At 36.1% G+C, this 16,335-nt stretch overlaps 1 protein-coding gene across 1 annotated transcript in view; it reads left to right on the forward strand.

Annotated features, from left to right (window-relative positions):
• Positions 1–16,335, forward strand: part of THSD7B (thrombospondin type 1 domain containing 7B) — a 744,220-nt gene that overhangs the window by 542,935 nt on the left and 184,950 nt on the right. Inside the window, 1 exon segment of the mRNA XM_030327713.1 lies at positions 10,620–10,798. Within this exon segment, the coding sequence (XP_030183573.1) occupies positions 10,620–10,798 (179 nt within the window).

Raw genomic sequence — 16,335 nt, forward strand, 5'->3', positions numbered from 1 at the left:
GTATGTGGGTAAAACTAATCCTTTCAATTATGAGATAGGTATAAGAATATGCAATTATTAATGGTTCTCACTATGGGCTTTCCTTTGGGGTATACTCTAGCATGAAAATAACTTTCCTGAAAAATAAATGTCACTGTTGCTTAATCCTGTTTAATTTCAAAATTATTTTATACTTATTGAATTTATGACCTTGACTTTCACAGAGATCCTCTGGGTTTATGTCTTTGGGTGAAAGAAAGAAAAAAAAAAATGTTGCTAGAGGCTCTCCAAATCCTTCATCACGCAAGTGTAGGTGAAAATGATTTAAAAATCTCATTGAATTAAAAGGGCATCTAATTCAAAATCTTCTTTAAAATGGGATCTATATAGTCACTAAAATATTTAGAAGTTATTTATGTAAAGTCCCCTGGAATTTTATATTTGAAACTTGTATGCCAGGAAAATTAATTCCACTTAATTACTAGTCCTGCTATTTTCTTTTTTTTATATTAAAAAAAAATTGTTTTACATTTATTTATTTCTGAGAGAGCACAAGTGGGGAGGGGCAGAGAGAGAAGGAGACAGAATCAGAAGTAGGCTCCAGGCTCTGAGCTGTCAGCACAAAGCCCGACAAGGAGCTCGAACTCACAAACCGTGAGATCATGACCTGAGCGGAAGTTGGGCCCTTAACCAACTGAGCCACCCAGGTGCCCCTCCTGCTGTTTTCTCTAAGTAGCAAATGGAATCCTTTTGTGACTCAGTTTCTCTATAAAATCAAGTAATGCTTATGGTGTCTATAATCTTATATTAGCATTTGTTATGTACCTAATACTAAACTAATACTCAAAGCTCTTAGCAAAGGATAGTAGAATTAAAGTTATGTAAAACAGTAGAGAAAATTAGCCTTTTAATAATCTCAAATAGAGTGATTTTCCTTAACCTCACAAGGATCCTTTCTGATGATCCCTAGATGTTTGTTGTACTCTGTCTTGTCAGTGAGTATTATTTGGGGAATGTAAAACCATTCTAATATTAATGGAAGAGAAATAGAACTTAAAAATATCTATATATTTCATATCTATAACAATATATATATAAAATGATATATGTAACTTAAAGTAGGTATATAGTATATATTTACGCAAACACAGAAAAACAGATATGGGGAGAAGGGAGGAATACAGTCAAGGAAACAAGGTCTTGAAAGAGCTTATAGAGAACTTGAGTGGTAAAAATGTGCCCTATATAGGAAAATGAATGCCTTTTCCATTATCATATGAAGAAAGAAGAAAAATAAGGGAATCCATACAGACATGTTCACAGAAAATTGAAGGAGTTCTTATTTCTATTTTTCTCCGGTAAAGAAGAGATGAGATCTTGACAGTTTGAGGACATGGAGAAGGCGTAAACAAGCTGTAATATGTGATGGGAGAGATAGGAACCTCAGAAGAACCTCCAGTCAGTGTGAGAACATGGTTGACTGAAGATGGATACCACACACTGCAGTGTCACAAGCATACAATTAGCATTTTCTTCTTCTCTGCCTGGTAGTCCAGGGTTAAGCAGAGTAGGAAAACAGTTGGACCAGTCTAGGTCTGAAGTTTTGCCAGACTGGCGGGCAGAAGAACAGTGGCACCAGGTGGTTGATGCTGTTGGCAAAAGAGTGCCCGATGTAATGCAAGTAAGTGGGAGGCTAAGCTGGTAAGAGAACATTTTTTCATGAGGAAAAGCATAGAGATTACTGGAGAAAAGGAATTAGTCTATGTGGACAGATTTCACAATTCAGGGGAGGGAAGGGCAAAAGAATGAGTTACAGAGGTGGCCCTCAGCCTTGACTGCACAGTAGACTCCCCTGCGTATTTCTCTAGGTCTCAATCTGTGACGTTTCTGATCAAGTTGATCTGCAGTATGTCCTGGGCAGGGGAAATATATTTTACAGCTAGAGTTGAAAGCCTTTGTTTAGAGTGGCTTGTAAAGAATCTTAAAGATTTTGCAAAGTATTTGGCAGTTTATTTTCAAGCAAATGAAGAATCAGCAAAGGTTTCAAAAGTAGGAGTAGCATAAGTTATTTCTTTTAGAAAAGTAACTTTTTCTTCAGAGTGTTTGACCAATAATAAAAGGGAATGATTAGGGAAAAGTGTAGAGAATATTGTAGTATTCTGGGCCAGAAACGGTAAGATCTTGAACCAAGGTCTGACAAAGGAATTTAAGAGTAAAGGACATATTTGGGATGTTTCAACAATTGGAACTTAGTACACTTCTTAATATATGTATACAATGACAGAGGAAGGTCTAAGATAACAAATTTTCATTGGGGATGATATGTTAATTTTCAGTTGCATAAATTATCACAGACTTAACAGCTCAAAACATTTATTATCTCTGTCTCCATGGGTCAAGAGTACAGGAATGACTTTCTTAGATTCTCTGCTTAAGAGTCTCAAGAGGCTATAGTTAAGATGGAGACCAAGGCTAGGGTCTCATCAGACGCTTGACTGGGGAAAGCTCTTCTTCCAAGCTCCCTTGGAATTCTTGGCACAATTCATCTACATGCACTGTGGGGCTGAGGTCCCTGCTTTCTTACTGGTTGACAGCCAGAGGCTGCCCTCAGATCCTGGAGAGTGCTTTCAGTCCCTGCAATGTGGCCACTACCCAGGCCTTTTATCCACAGCTGTTTGCATCTTTAAGGCCAACAGAAAATCTCTTCCTCCACAAAAATAGCCCAGATACTCTTATGAGGGTTTTCATCTCATTAAGTCAAGCCCACTCCAAATAATCTCCTCCCTTCTTTGTTGTTGTGGTGGTGGTAGTTTCGCACCTAACGTTCTATCATGGACACTGTGTCCTTTTCTTTTATTATTATTGAAATAAAGTTAATATACAAGGTTACATTATGTTCATGTACACAACACTGGTTCAACAACTCTGTATCTCACATTATCTTTGCAAGTGTAGGTACCATCTATCACCATACAATGCTATTAAAATACTATTTACTGAATTCCCTATTCTGTAATGTTCTTCCCCATGACTTACACATCCCATAACTAGAAGCCCGTACCTCCCACCCCTTTCATTCATTTTGTCCATCCTTTCATCACCCTCCCCTATGGTAACCGTTGGTTTGTTCTTTGTATTTATGGGTCTATTTCTGCCCATTTTATGTGTTTGGTTTTTAGATTCCACATAGAAGTGAAATCCTATGGTATTTGTCTTTGCCTGACTTACTTGATTTAGAACAATACCTTCTAGATCTATCCATATTGTCATAGATGGAAAGATCTCATTCTTTTTTTAGATATTGCTGAGCAGTATCCCATTATACATACACCACTTCTTTATTCATCAATCAATGGGCAGGCACATGGGTTGCTTCTGTATTTCAGCTATTTGAAATAATGCAGCTATAAACAGGGATGCATATGTCTTTTCCAATTAGTGTTTTTGTTTTCCTTGAGTAAATACCCAGTAGTGGGATTACTGGATGATATGCTATTTCAATTTTTAATTTTTTGAGGAAACCCCATACTGTTCTCTGCAGTGGCATCACCAATTTATATTCCCACCAGTGATGCATGAGGGTACTTTTTCTCCACATCCTTGACAACACTTGTTATTACTTGTCCTTTTGATAGTAGCCATTCTTACAGGTGTGATTTGATAGCTTATTGTGGTTTTCATTTGCATTTCTCTGATGATGAATGATGTTGAGCATTTTTTATGTGTCTGTTGGCCATCTGTATGTCTTCTTTGGAAAAATGTCTATTCAAGTCTTTTGCTCATCTTTTAATTGGATTATTTTTTCTTGTGTTGTAGAAGTTCTTCATATAGTTTGGATATTAACCCTTTATAGTCATAGTATTTGCAAATATCTTCTCACAATCAATAGGTTGCCTTTTTGCTTTGTTGGTTCCTTTGCTGTGCAAAAGTTTTTTTTTTTTTTTTTAATTTGTTATAGTCCCAAAAGTTTATTTTTGCTTTGGTTTCCCTTGACTAAGGAGACATGGCTAGAAAAATGTAGTTAAGGTCAGTGTCTCAGAAATTACTGCCTATGTTTTCTTTTAGGAATATTATGGTTTCTGGTCTCACATTAGGTCTTCAAACCATTTTGTTTCTTTTTGTATATGGTGTAAGAAAGTGGTCCTGTTTCATTCTTTTGCATATAGTTTTCCAGTTTCCCATAACCATTTGTTGAAAAGCCATCTTTGCCCCATTGTATATTTTTGCTTTCTTTGTCATAGAATAATCGACCATATAAGCATTACTTTATTTTTGTGCCTCCTATTTTATTTTATTGATAGGTGTCTCTTTTTGTGCTGGTACCATACTGTTTTGATTACTAGAGCTTTGTAGTAAATCTTGAAATCTGGGACTGTTAAACCTACAGCTTTTTTCTTTGTTCTTAAGAGTGCTTTTGGCAATGTGGCTAGTCATTTGTGGTCCCATACAAATTTTAGTATTTGTTAGATATTGTGAAAAATGCTATTGGTGTTTTGATAGGGATTGCATTAAATCTGTCCATTGCTTGAGGTAGTATAAACATTTTAACAATATTGGTTCTTCCAGTCCATGAGCATGGGGATATCTTTCAATTTGTCTGTGGCTTCTTCAGTTTCATTCATCAGCATTTTATAGCTTTCAGAGTATAAGTATTTCACCTCCTTGGTTCAGTTTATTCTTAAGTATTTTATTCATTTTGGTGCAGTTGTAAATAGGATTGCTAATTTCTCTTTCTGCTACTTTGCTTTTCGTGTATAGAAGCAGCAGATTTCTGTGTATTTTGTATTCTGTGACTACACTGGATTCATGTATTCTAATAGGTTTTTTTTCCCTTCTTTAGGATTTTATTTGCATAATATCATGTCATCTGCCATTAGTAACAGTTTTGTGTTTTCTCACCAATTTAGATGTCTATTATTTTTGTCCAACTGCTGTGACTAGGATTTCTAGTACCATGTTAAATAAAGGTGGCAAGAAGGACATCCTGGTCTCTGTTCCTGACGTTACAGAAATGTTCTGTCTTCCACCATTGAGTATGATGATAATGATGGCTTTGTCATATATGACCTTAATGTGTTGAGGTATGTTCCCTCTAAAATCATTTTGTTGAGAGTTTTTATCATGAATGGATGTTGAACTTGGTCCAGGTCTTCTTCTGTATATATTGAGATGACCTTATTTTCATCCTTTGTTTTGTTGATGTGGTGTATCACATTCATTAATTTGTGGCTTTTGAACCATCCTCACATCCCTGGAATAAATACCACTGGATCGTGGTAAATGTTCCTTTTAATGTATTATTGAATTCAGTTTCTTAATATTTTGTTGAGGATTTTTGCATCTATGTTTATTGGGATATTGGCCCATAGTTTGTTTCTTTGTTTATTTATATATTTATTATATTTTTTGCAGTGTCTTTGTCTGCTTTTGGTATCAAGATGATGCTGGCCTTGCAAAATGCATATGGAATCTTTCCTTCCTCTTCTATTTTTTTGTAGTAATTTGAGGAGAATAGGTATTAACTCTTCTTTAAATGTTTGGTAGAATTTACCTGTGAATACATCTGGTCTTGGACTTTGGTCTGCTAGGAATTTTTTTTTTTTTATTATTATTACTGATTTAATTTTGTTCCTAGTAATCAATCTGTTTAGGTTTTCAATTTCTTTCTAATGTAGTTTTGAAAGATAGTATGTTTCTGGACATGTACCCATTTCTTCTAGTTTTTCCAATTTGTTGGCCTATAATTTTTTCATAGTAGTCTCTTATAATCCTTTGTGTATTTGTGGTGTCAGTTGGCATTCCCTCTTTTCTGATTCTGTTTATTTGGGGGTCTTGTCTCTCTCTTTTTTTTAATCTTACCAAATTTCACCAATTTTGTTTATCTTTCCAAAGAACTAGCTCCTGTTTTCATTTATCTTTCTATTTTTTTTCTCTAATTTATTTCTGTTCTTATTTTTATTTCCTTCCTTCTAACTTTAGGCTTGCTTTGTTCTTTTTCTAGTTCCTTTAGGCATAAGATTAGATTGTTGGGGATTTTTTGTTTCTTGAAGTAGGCCTGTATCACTACAAATTTCCCTCTTAGAACCCTTTTACTATATTGGAAAGTTTGGGGATCATTGCATTGTGTTTTCATTTGTGTCAGGTACTTTTTAAAATTCCTCCATTGATGTGATTTCTCCACTGACCCATTGGTTGTTCAGTAGCATGTTATTTAGCTTCCATGTGTTTGTGTTCTTTTTTCCCCAGTCTTTTTCTAATAATTGGTTTGTAGTTGCATACCATTATGGTTGGAAAAGATGCTTGGTATGATTTCAGTCTTCCTAAATTTATTGGGACATGGTTTGTGACCTCACATGTGATCTATCCTGAAGAATGTTCGATTGACCTTTGAAAATAATTCATTGTGTTGTTTTGGGTGGAATTTTCTGTATGTATCTTATGTCCATCTAGTCTAACATGTCATTCAAACCTACTGTTTACTGATTTTTCCGCCTGGATTATCTATGAATTGAGGTAAGTGGCGTGTTAAAGTCTCCTACTGTTGTTGTATTGTCAGCATCTACTTTTAGATCTTCAAATAGTTGCTTTATGTATTTGGGTGCTCCAATGTTGGGTGCATAGATTTGTACCATTATCTAATTACTGGATTGATTCCTGTATCATTATTTAGTGCTCTTCTTTGTCTCTTGATAAAGTCTTTGCTTTAAAGTCTATTTTGTCTAATATAAGTTTTGCCATGCCAGATTTTTTCCACTTCAATTTGCATAGAATATCTTTTTTTTCTCACTTTTAGTTTGTGTGTGTCTTTAGGTCTATAGTGAGTCTCTTCTAGGTAGCATATAGATGGAACTTGCTTTTCATTTATTTTGTTAATTTATCTTTTGACTACAGCATTTAGCCCATTTCCATTGGGAGTAATTATTGATAGTGATATACTTATTGCCATTTTCTTATTTTCTGGTTGCTTAAGTACTACTGTGTTCCTTTCTTCCTGTGATTGATGACTTTCTGTTGTCCTATGTTTGGCCTTCTTTCTCTTTATTTTTTGTGTATCTGTTATAGGTTTTTGGTTTGTGGTTACCATGACATGCTAAATATATAGCATTTTTAACATCCTAAATATATAGCAATCTATATTAAGTTGGTGGTCACTTAAGTTTGAACACATTCTAAAAGAACATTTTTACTTTCCCCTCCCTACTTCATGTATATGTTGTCATATTTTACATCTTTTTTTTTAACCTCCATTCTTTTTTTTTTTTTTTTTTTTTTCTGTTTATGGCCTTTTGTTTCCAATGAAAGAAGTTACTTTAACATTTCTTTTAAGGCAGGTTTACTGCTTTTTGATTTTTGTTTGGAAAACTCTTATCTCTCCTTAATTCTGAATGATGATCTTGTTGGATAGTGTTCTTGACTATAGATTTTCTTTTGTTTGTCTGTTTCCTTTTAACACTTTGAATATATTATGCGACTCTTTTTTGGCCTGCCAAGTTCCTGCTAAAAAATCAACCGATAGTCTTATGAGGATTACCCTGTGCATAACAGTTGTTTCTCTCTTGCTGCTTTTAAAATTCTCTTTATCTTTAATCTTTGCCATTTTCACTATTATGTAATGTGATGTGGCCCTCCTTGGGTTCATCGTTTGAGGCCTTTTGTGCTTCCTCAACCTGGATGTCTCTTCTTCTCCAGATTAGGGAAATTTTCAGCTATTATTTCTTCAAATAAGATTTCTGCACCTTTTATTCTCATTTATCCTTCTGGGACCCCATATAATGCAAATGTTTATTTGCATGATATTGCATAAAAGATCCTTTAACCTATCCTCACTTTTTTTGTGTGTCTTTTACTATTCAGATTGGTCACTTTTCATTACCTGGTCTTTCAGATCATTGAATCATTTTTCTGTGTCCTCTAATTCTCTGTTGATGCCCTTTAGTGTATTTTTCATTTAAGTTATTGTAGCATTCTTCAACTCTGATTTTTTGTTTTTCTTTCTCTTGAAGTTCTCACTGGGTTCATCCATTCTTTTCTCTAGTCTGGTGAGCATCTTTATGACCATTACTTTGAACTCTTCATCAGGCATATTGTTCATTTCCATGTCATTTCATTTTTTGAGGTTTCTTTTTGTTTTTTTCATTTGGAGCATATTCTTCTATCTCCCCATTTTGCTTGACTTTTTATTTGTATCAGTTAGGCAGAAGAGCTATTCACCTAAACTAGAGGTATGTCTGATGATTTTCGCTGGATGGATGGAGCTGTGCCTGCTGCATGCAGGGGTCCTGGGTTCTATGTGCTGGGGCTGCCCTGGCAAGATAGCTGAAGCTGAAGTGGATGCAAGCTTGGGTGTCCTAGGGCACTCTGCACAAAGGGGCACCCTGGCAGGGTGCCTACAGCCTTTATGGGCATGGGTTTTGTGTCCCGGGGTACTCCACACCAGGGCATCCTGGAAGGGTGGCTGGAGCTGAAGCAGGAATGGGCCAGGTGTTGCCAAGCACTCCACAAGGGGTTGCCCTGCCAAGTTGTCTGGAACCTGAGTGGTACAGACCTGGAGTGTTTGGGGGTGCTTTGTGCATGTGTCTCCTTGGTAAGATGGCTAGAGCTGCAGTGAGTGCTGACCAGTGCTGACAAGGTATGAGCTGTCCTGGAGCCTCCTTGGCAGGACAGCTGGCTGAGGCTAGTGTTGTTTAGGGGCAAGGGTCTCACTGAGGCAGTAGGCAAGGTATGGTGCCTGGATCCTATTTTTTGTCCACACTACCAAGATAGAGGGAGAACATAAACTGTGGCATTCAACAGGCCCTATGACTTAGAGTTCCAGCAGCTCTCCCACTGTTGAGCAGAGTTCTAGGCCTGCAACCTTTATGTCCAAGTTGTACTTTTAAATTTTCTTCTTTTAATGTTTATTTTTGAGACAGAGACAGAGCATGATCAGGGGAGGGGCAGAGAGAGAGGGGAAAACAGAATTGGAAGCAGACTCCAGGCTCTGAGCTGTCAGCACAGAGCCTGATGGGGGCTTGAACTCATGAGCTGTGAGATCATGACCTGAGCTCAAGTCGGACACTTAAAGGACTGAGCCATCCAAGTTGCTCTTTTAAACTGTGGCCTTTTTTGTGGAGCTATTGTGGGCTGGGTGCCCAGGGGGTTGCTGAGGTGGCAGGGTGACTAGGATGCCTGGACCCTGCTTCTGTCTATGTTGTCAAGATGGAGGGGAAATGTAAACTGTGATGCTCTCCAGCCCCTCCAACCTGGAGAGAATTTCAGCAGCTTTGTTTGGCAGAGATCTAAGCCTGGCTCCTTTTTATTTTAGTTGCTCTTTTAAACCATGGCTTGTTTGGTTTTTTTTCTGTGCCCCAGGTAGACAAACCTACTTGTGGCCCCTCCATACTATGGTAGTTAACAGTGTTGGGTTTGGGGTTTCTTTAGTTACCATGTTGCCATCTCTCTTGCCATTCTCTATGTTGTCTGTTTTGTTGTGCAGAAGTTGTTAAGTCAGCCCACAGTTCTTCAGGAGGTATTGCTATATAAATAGGTGTAAATTTGGTGTTTCCATGGAGGAGGTGAATTCAGGGTCATGTCATGCCACCATATTGGGCCAAACTCTCGATCTCCTTTTTGATCATATCAAAAACAACTAATCTGATGTATTATTATCAGTGAATTCTCTTCCTTTTTGCCACATACCATAGCCTAATCATGGGAGTGGTTTCCTGTTACATTCACAGGTCCTGCCCACACTCAAAAGGATGAAATTATATAGGCATGCACACCAGGGTACAGGGATCAGATATGATGCACTTAGTTAAAATGAATAATACAAGAGAAGTAACATGTTTTTCAAGGAAATTGGCCTCAGTTTTAGATACGTTGAATTTGGAGATAATTGGCCATCCAATTAGAATGTATCAGTAGGTCTTATAAAGTTAGTAGGGAGATTAGAATTGTAAATACATGTTTGGTAGTGATCAGCAGAGGTGATAGTTAAATAATGAGATCCTCCAGAGAAAGACTGTAGTAAGAAGTGGACTGGGGACAAGAGCACGGCCAGGTAAGCTAGAACATCTGCCTGTGCACTTCCACCCATGTCTCTTGATTGCAGTCTAATCTCATAATTCAACCTTTCGTTGTTCCTATAGTTCCTCTTTTAATAATATCCTGCTCTTGCTATTGTGTTGTCCACTCTCTGTCCTCCTCCCACCTCCAAGCCACACTACTAGGAAGTGAGAAGCAAGAGCTCTCTTAGTGAAAGCTTGGCAGATGAAAGACACTAAGAAAAATGGACTCTCTTATGCACACTGATCCCAGATGGGGAGTTGGGGAATTATAGAACACAAGGGTCAGTGAGAGGATATGGTGCCATCATTTGCCCTGAACCACTTTATTTCTTCATCACAGAGAGCAGGACTGTGAACTTTTCTTTACTCCCCTCCCAGAATTGGCTATCAAGTGTTAGATGGCACAAATTTGGGATGCAGATGTAAGTATATGTACTTATCTCTTAAAATGATGGTCTGTTTGAGTAGAAAATCACTGAAACCATCGCAGTGATATTATTGAACAATCTGAGCTATGATACTGGAAAAAGAAAGTAAACTTTATCAGTACATTTTGACCAGACTTTCCTCCCTTAAATCTTTTTCTTTCAGGTTATATTCAAGAAGAATGTGTCATCCCATGCCCGTTTGATTGCAAGTTAAGTGACTGGTCTAGTTGGGGGTCTTGCAGTTCATCTTGTGGGATTGGAGTGCGAATTCGGTCCAAATGGCTAAAAGAAAAACCTTACAATGGAGGTCGCCCATGTCCCAAATTGGATCTCAAGAATCAGGTAAAGTGCCTGAAGCAGCAACAACAACACGGAGCTAAAAATTATCCACTTGATAATTTCTTGTTGAAATCAGAGTCATTATCATGTTGCAAGTAGTTCAGGAGAGGGGTAAGGAGGACATGAAGTAATATAACAGTTAGTAATAGAAGACTTGCCTGCTCCTAGGTAGAGACCAACCTGGTATTACTAGAAATAATAACACTTACAAAAATTAAATCCTCTTGATTTTTAAATGTTTTTGAAGCATAATTTGATTAATGTTATTATAAAAGTGATGTGTGTATATATGTATTTAAATATAAATAATCTGGGAGAATGTCAGTTACTTTATGGAAGTAAGTATAGTTAGTGGTCTCATACATGTACTCCAAAAATGGGATTCTATTTTCCTTCACCTAACTCTTGATCTAATTTTCCTTTCTTCTCAATGTTAACAAAGTTTCCAGATTTTCATGTCTTTTCTGAGCTATTTCTCTGTTTCCCAAAAAGTCAAAGCTATTTTCATAAATGGAACCCCAAAGGATACCCTTCCATATGGACATCTAATAAAATTGACATCCTAAGCAAAGTTGATTAGAGTATGTTAGTTGGCTTTACCCATGTAACAGTCTAAGATTTAGTTAAGAATTATAATAAAGACCTCAGATTTCTCCCATGATGCATAATGGTTATTAGATTAGGACTGATACATACGTGTTTAATCAATTGAATAAGAGGAGCACAAGATGGTGATAGTTGAAAATTCTTTATTCTTAAACTGGTGAAGGTTGTCTTATATGTGTAGTTATATCCTTTGTGATCATGCATGTATTTTAACAGAATAGCTACACAAGGTTCTATTACTAATCCGATTAATTTTCTGCGCTATGAACCCCCTTTTGATTAGGTTTTTCATACAGATTGTTTAATAGAAGGGAAATCTATGTTTATTCTGAATTAATTTGAATAGCATGCATATAAGTAGGTGTCATTTGTCAAGTTGAGGCCAGTATCTTTAGCTATTTTTTCCTAAGTTTTGCTAAAAGACCCATAACTCACTGAAAAGTGAAAAATTACCATTCCATCCAAAAATAGTTCTGTTGTAAGATGACAGTATTCTAGTCTTGTTTTTTAAGGTTATATCATAAAATAGCGACCATAGTTTCTTCTCTCAAAGCTATTGTAAACCTATTGGGGAAGACAAAGCAGAAGATCATAAAATCAACATAGAGGTTGCAAAAACAAAACAGACCCAAAAACTCCACATGAACGGTAGTTTGGTGAAGGGAAGATTAAGATATATGAGTAATAAAAACAGGAGGGAAATAATCATAGCAGAGATGGCATAAGGAGATCAGCCTTACTTTAGTACAAAGAAAGGTATAATACAGGTTTATGATTACAAGGAGATTTTTCAAGTGAATTTTATGTATGAGGACTATGTGACACTCCCTAGGGGATTTTCCAGGCATTTAGAATGGAAAATAACTACAAAGCTGTAAAAAATGCATGGCAATTCTTATTATTTCTCAAAACTATCTATGGAAGCTAAGCCTTCATAACACTAGTGTTAAACACTAATTTCAATATGCTAATTTTATAAACTAAGAAATTATCAGGGGATTAAAGGAACTTCATTGGAATGCAGACTTTAAGACTGTATTTCCACTGTGCAAAGGCAAAAGTGTAGAAGTGTGTCTATCAAATTTGAGAGTATGAATAAGATAAGATAAAAGTACTTGTAAACCTGTTGTGACTTAAGGGAAACTTGTTCAAAATGCTTAATTGACATATAAGACTGGTAACTTTAAGAAGTGTAGTACAAGCTAAAAAAAAAAAAAAAAAAAAAAAGCCCAGAGGTGCCTAGGTGGCTCAGCCAATTAGGCATCCAATTCTTGGTTCCTGCTCAGGTTCTGATCTCATGGCTGGTGAGATCAAGCCCCACCTGAGGCTCTGCACTAACAACACAGAGCCTGCTTGAGATTCTCTGTCTCCCTCTTTCTCTGAGGCTACTCTCTCTCTCTCTTTTTTTTTCTCTCTCTCTCAAAATAAAAAATATATATATATTTTTTAAAAATAATAAGCCCAACTTTAAGAATAATTTAGATAAATTCCATAAGCGAAAATTAAGTGAAGATGGGCCTGTCTGCAAGAGGTGTTTCTAACTCTTAAGCTCAAGAAGGGAATTTTAGCATTCCAAAGACAATCATTTGTTACACTCAGAAATGAATCCTGGGATTGAATGACAAGAAATCAAATATAGTGTGGCATATATGCTGCTATAAAGAAGTTTCAGATAGTTAGTATGTATGTGGCTTAATTCAACTTGAATTGAAAAACTTCACCCTAATCCATACTCTATATTTTAACCTAAGTTAATTGGTCCAGGCGACATGTAATATGTCTTCCCTCTCACTTGCAAGTCTCTTAACCGCAAGGGGAGATACTGCTGTAAAAAATCCTAAATGGAGAAAAAATTCTCCTCAGAGCAATTCCTTTTCTAAAGCAAGCATACTTTTACCTGTAAGTAGATTTGTGGAAAGCGATCTTGCTGACTTTATTACATATTTACTCTTAAATATGATAGCACCCCTGTGTGTGTATGTGTATGTGTGTGTGCGCATTATATAATATATAGAAATATTTTTGAAGTTAGCCATATTTTCTTAACTCATCTGAATATAAATTGACAGGAATTTTCATTGTTGAGGAAATATTCTCCAACTTCTATTATTTATGGCAAGTCTTCTTTAGAAAAGATCACTATTTGAGGAAGTATGATCTAGTTAGAGGTATAGTAAGGCTTTTTGGTAAAGTTCATTTTTACTACTGGCCTTAGGTTATTTGTCTACTTTCCAGTTGGTTTTCATGTTTGCATTTATTTTCCTGTTTTTAGAACCAGGTTATACTTCCTCCTCTATTCACATAAGAGCTTAAAAATAATAACCAAATTTTAGCAGTAAGAGAGGCACATATCTTTAGTACTTATGCAAGAGGAAAATTCTGTATATGTCAGATTGAGCCCAACATATACTTCATATATGTAGTATGTAATGTAGTAATGTTTATGTAGTATGTATGTGTATATATATATATACACACACACACACATATATATATAAATATATATAAACATATACAACTTGGTGTATGTATATATAATACATATGGCTATGTAAATATCAGCATACCTACATATGCTTATTCATTCCTCTCCTTCATTTAGAATGGGAGGTCTTTTGAGGGCAAAGTCTTTCTACTGTGTAACTCATTCCAGCCACTAGTGCATTACCTTGTGTATTGTCAAATTATATTTACTGGATTCTTTATTTTAAAAGAAGGCTTCTCAGGGAGCCTGGGTGGCTCAGTTAAGCGTCCCACTTTGGCTCAGGTCACAATCTTGTGGTTGAGTAGGTAGCTAGTTCCATACAAAAAATGTTAGAACCCTGATCTCTTTGCTACAATGTGTCATTCAAATTCTCAAAAATATTAGCCCTTCTAGAAGAAAGAAATAAGAACCTCCAAACTATTATTGCCTGAATTTTTTCAAGATTCCTCTGAAAACTCCTGGATGTGGAAACCCTATTGAAACATAACTCTGTGATTAAAAAAATAAATAAATAAATAAATAAATAAATAAATAAATAAATAAATAAAGGGTTGCTGTTATGTACACAAGTTCATAAACTGTTCTGAATCTATTAGTGGAATCGATTTTTATAATCTCTCATAAAAAGCCTCCCTTGTAAACAAACCTATCAATATGAGAGCTTTCTCTCTAGAAGTGCCTAAGCGACAGCATTACTTGAATAGCTTTCTACTAAGTATATTTGTGACCCTGCAGCTCCAGCATAGAGTTTACCCAAAACTCTAATCAAGCCAGAAACTTTGTAAATGGTTTATTGGATTATCAGGTCAGCTGGCAGATACTTTGACTCTCCTGTGCATAATAAAATACATAATATATTTTAATTTTTTATAGTCTGTAATGTCTTGAGTGAATTACTTATACTGTATACTTTTGTTATTTTTTCTTTTGAAAGTCTCCTTAATAGAAGATTAAGTATGGGGAAGTTAGAGCTCTACTGGACTTACATTTCCCCTTAAGAGTTCTTCACATGACTGAAGGCAAGAGTGTTCTAGGAAATTATATCTTGTTTATAGGTTGCAAATCTGTGTGTTCACAGTATGTATGGGCAAAAAAAAAAATCATACATTATGATTCATTACCTATACTTCTTAAAATACATGCTATCTACTTAAATACAATTTTAAAATAGTTTTCATTATGTTTGCAACTGAATGAGAGGATATAAAATAAATGTGTTTTCTAGAAACAATTGCCATTTTAAAGGTGTGTTGTCTCACCAAAGAGGAGGGATCTAAATTTGAAAATAGAGTTACAGTGCATTTTATTTTCCACAGCAGTGTAATAAGATTTTTAAGAATGTTTTCTTTCCAAAGAAACATAGAAATATTTTCACATGAATATTTCTTCCTTAGAAGACCTTTTAAGATGAAAAAAAAAAGGTTTTTATAGATAAATAGCTTATGCTCCTTTTAAATACTGCTTCATTAATTAACAGTAGCATGTTATGATGTGGGAATAGGATAACTGTCATTCTATCTGAATGTCTGTTTATCAGGAAAATATGGCTACACTTGAGCTTTAATTTGGCTTAACCAGTTTTGGCTTCTTGCTTCTTTTTGACCAGGCCAACTCCCACTCATCCTAGGTTAGTCCAAATCATTCCTGGCAGTGTTTTCCTCACTTTGGACTTACTATGTTGGCAGGAGACCCAGACTGTAATGGAGTAAGAAGTCTTGTTCTTGGTATTAATATGGAAGGCAGCCCAAGCTTATCCATAATTAAGTACATTCATGTATACCATTCTTGTGTGGTGTTGGTATTTGCACCTTTGATGAAATCTTGTTTTAAGTAGGAAAATACGCCATAAATCAAGAGAAACAGTGATTCATTCCTCAGGGTTATTTGGGAGGATTTAATAGGGCAGATATTCCTACAACATTTCACTTCTCCCCTACATAGTACTCATTATTCCAAAACTCAGGTATACGGCACCCCATCTCAGAGGCAGCATGGAATGGCTCGTAAGGGCTAGTGTTCTTTCATTTTTTTATCCTTTATGCCTGTCTGCCAATCCAGACTGCTCTCAAGTTGTGATATGTCACTGAGCTGAGCTCAGAGGAGATGCAATTTTTCTTCTCTGTTCTTGTCCTGTCATCATTTCCAAGAAAAATTGGTGTTCTCGTTATTTTTTAAGTTTGTTTATTTTGAGAGAGAGAGAGACAGAGACAGCAAGAGAGGGGCAGAGGCAGAGAGGCAGAGAGAATCCCAAGCAGGGCTCGAACCCAGGAACAATGAGATCATGACCTGAGCCAAAACCAAGGGGTGGATGCCTAACTGAGCTACCTGGGTCCCCCCAAAATTGTTTTTTCTTAAGAGATTTCTCTCCCCCCACATTGATGTCTCCACATAAACTATTATTGATCATTCCAAAGTAATACCCCATAGGTTGTTACAATCTTTTGGACTT

This window comes from Lynx canadensis, chromosome C1 (assembly GCF_007474595.2).
Source record: "Lynx canadensis isolate LIC74 chromosome C1, mLynCan4.pri.v2, whole genome shotgun sequence".
Classification (NCBI taxonomy): Eukaryota; Metazoa; Chordata; class Mammalia; order Carnivora; family Felidae; genus Lynx; species Lynx canadensis.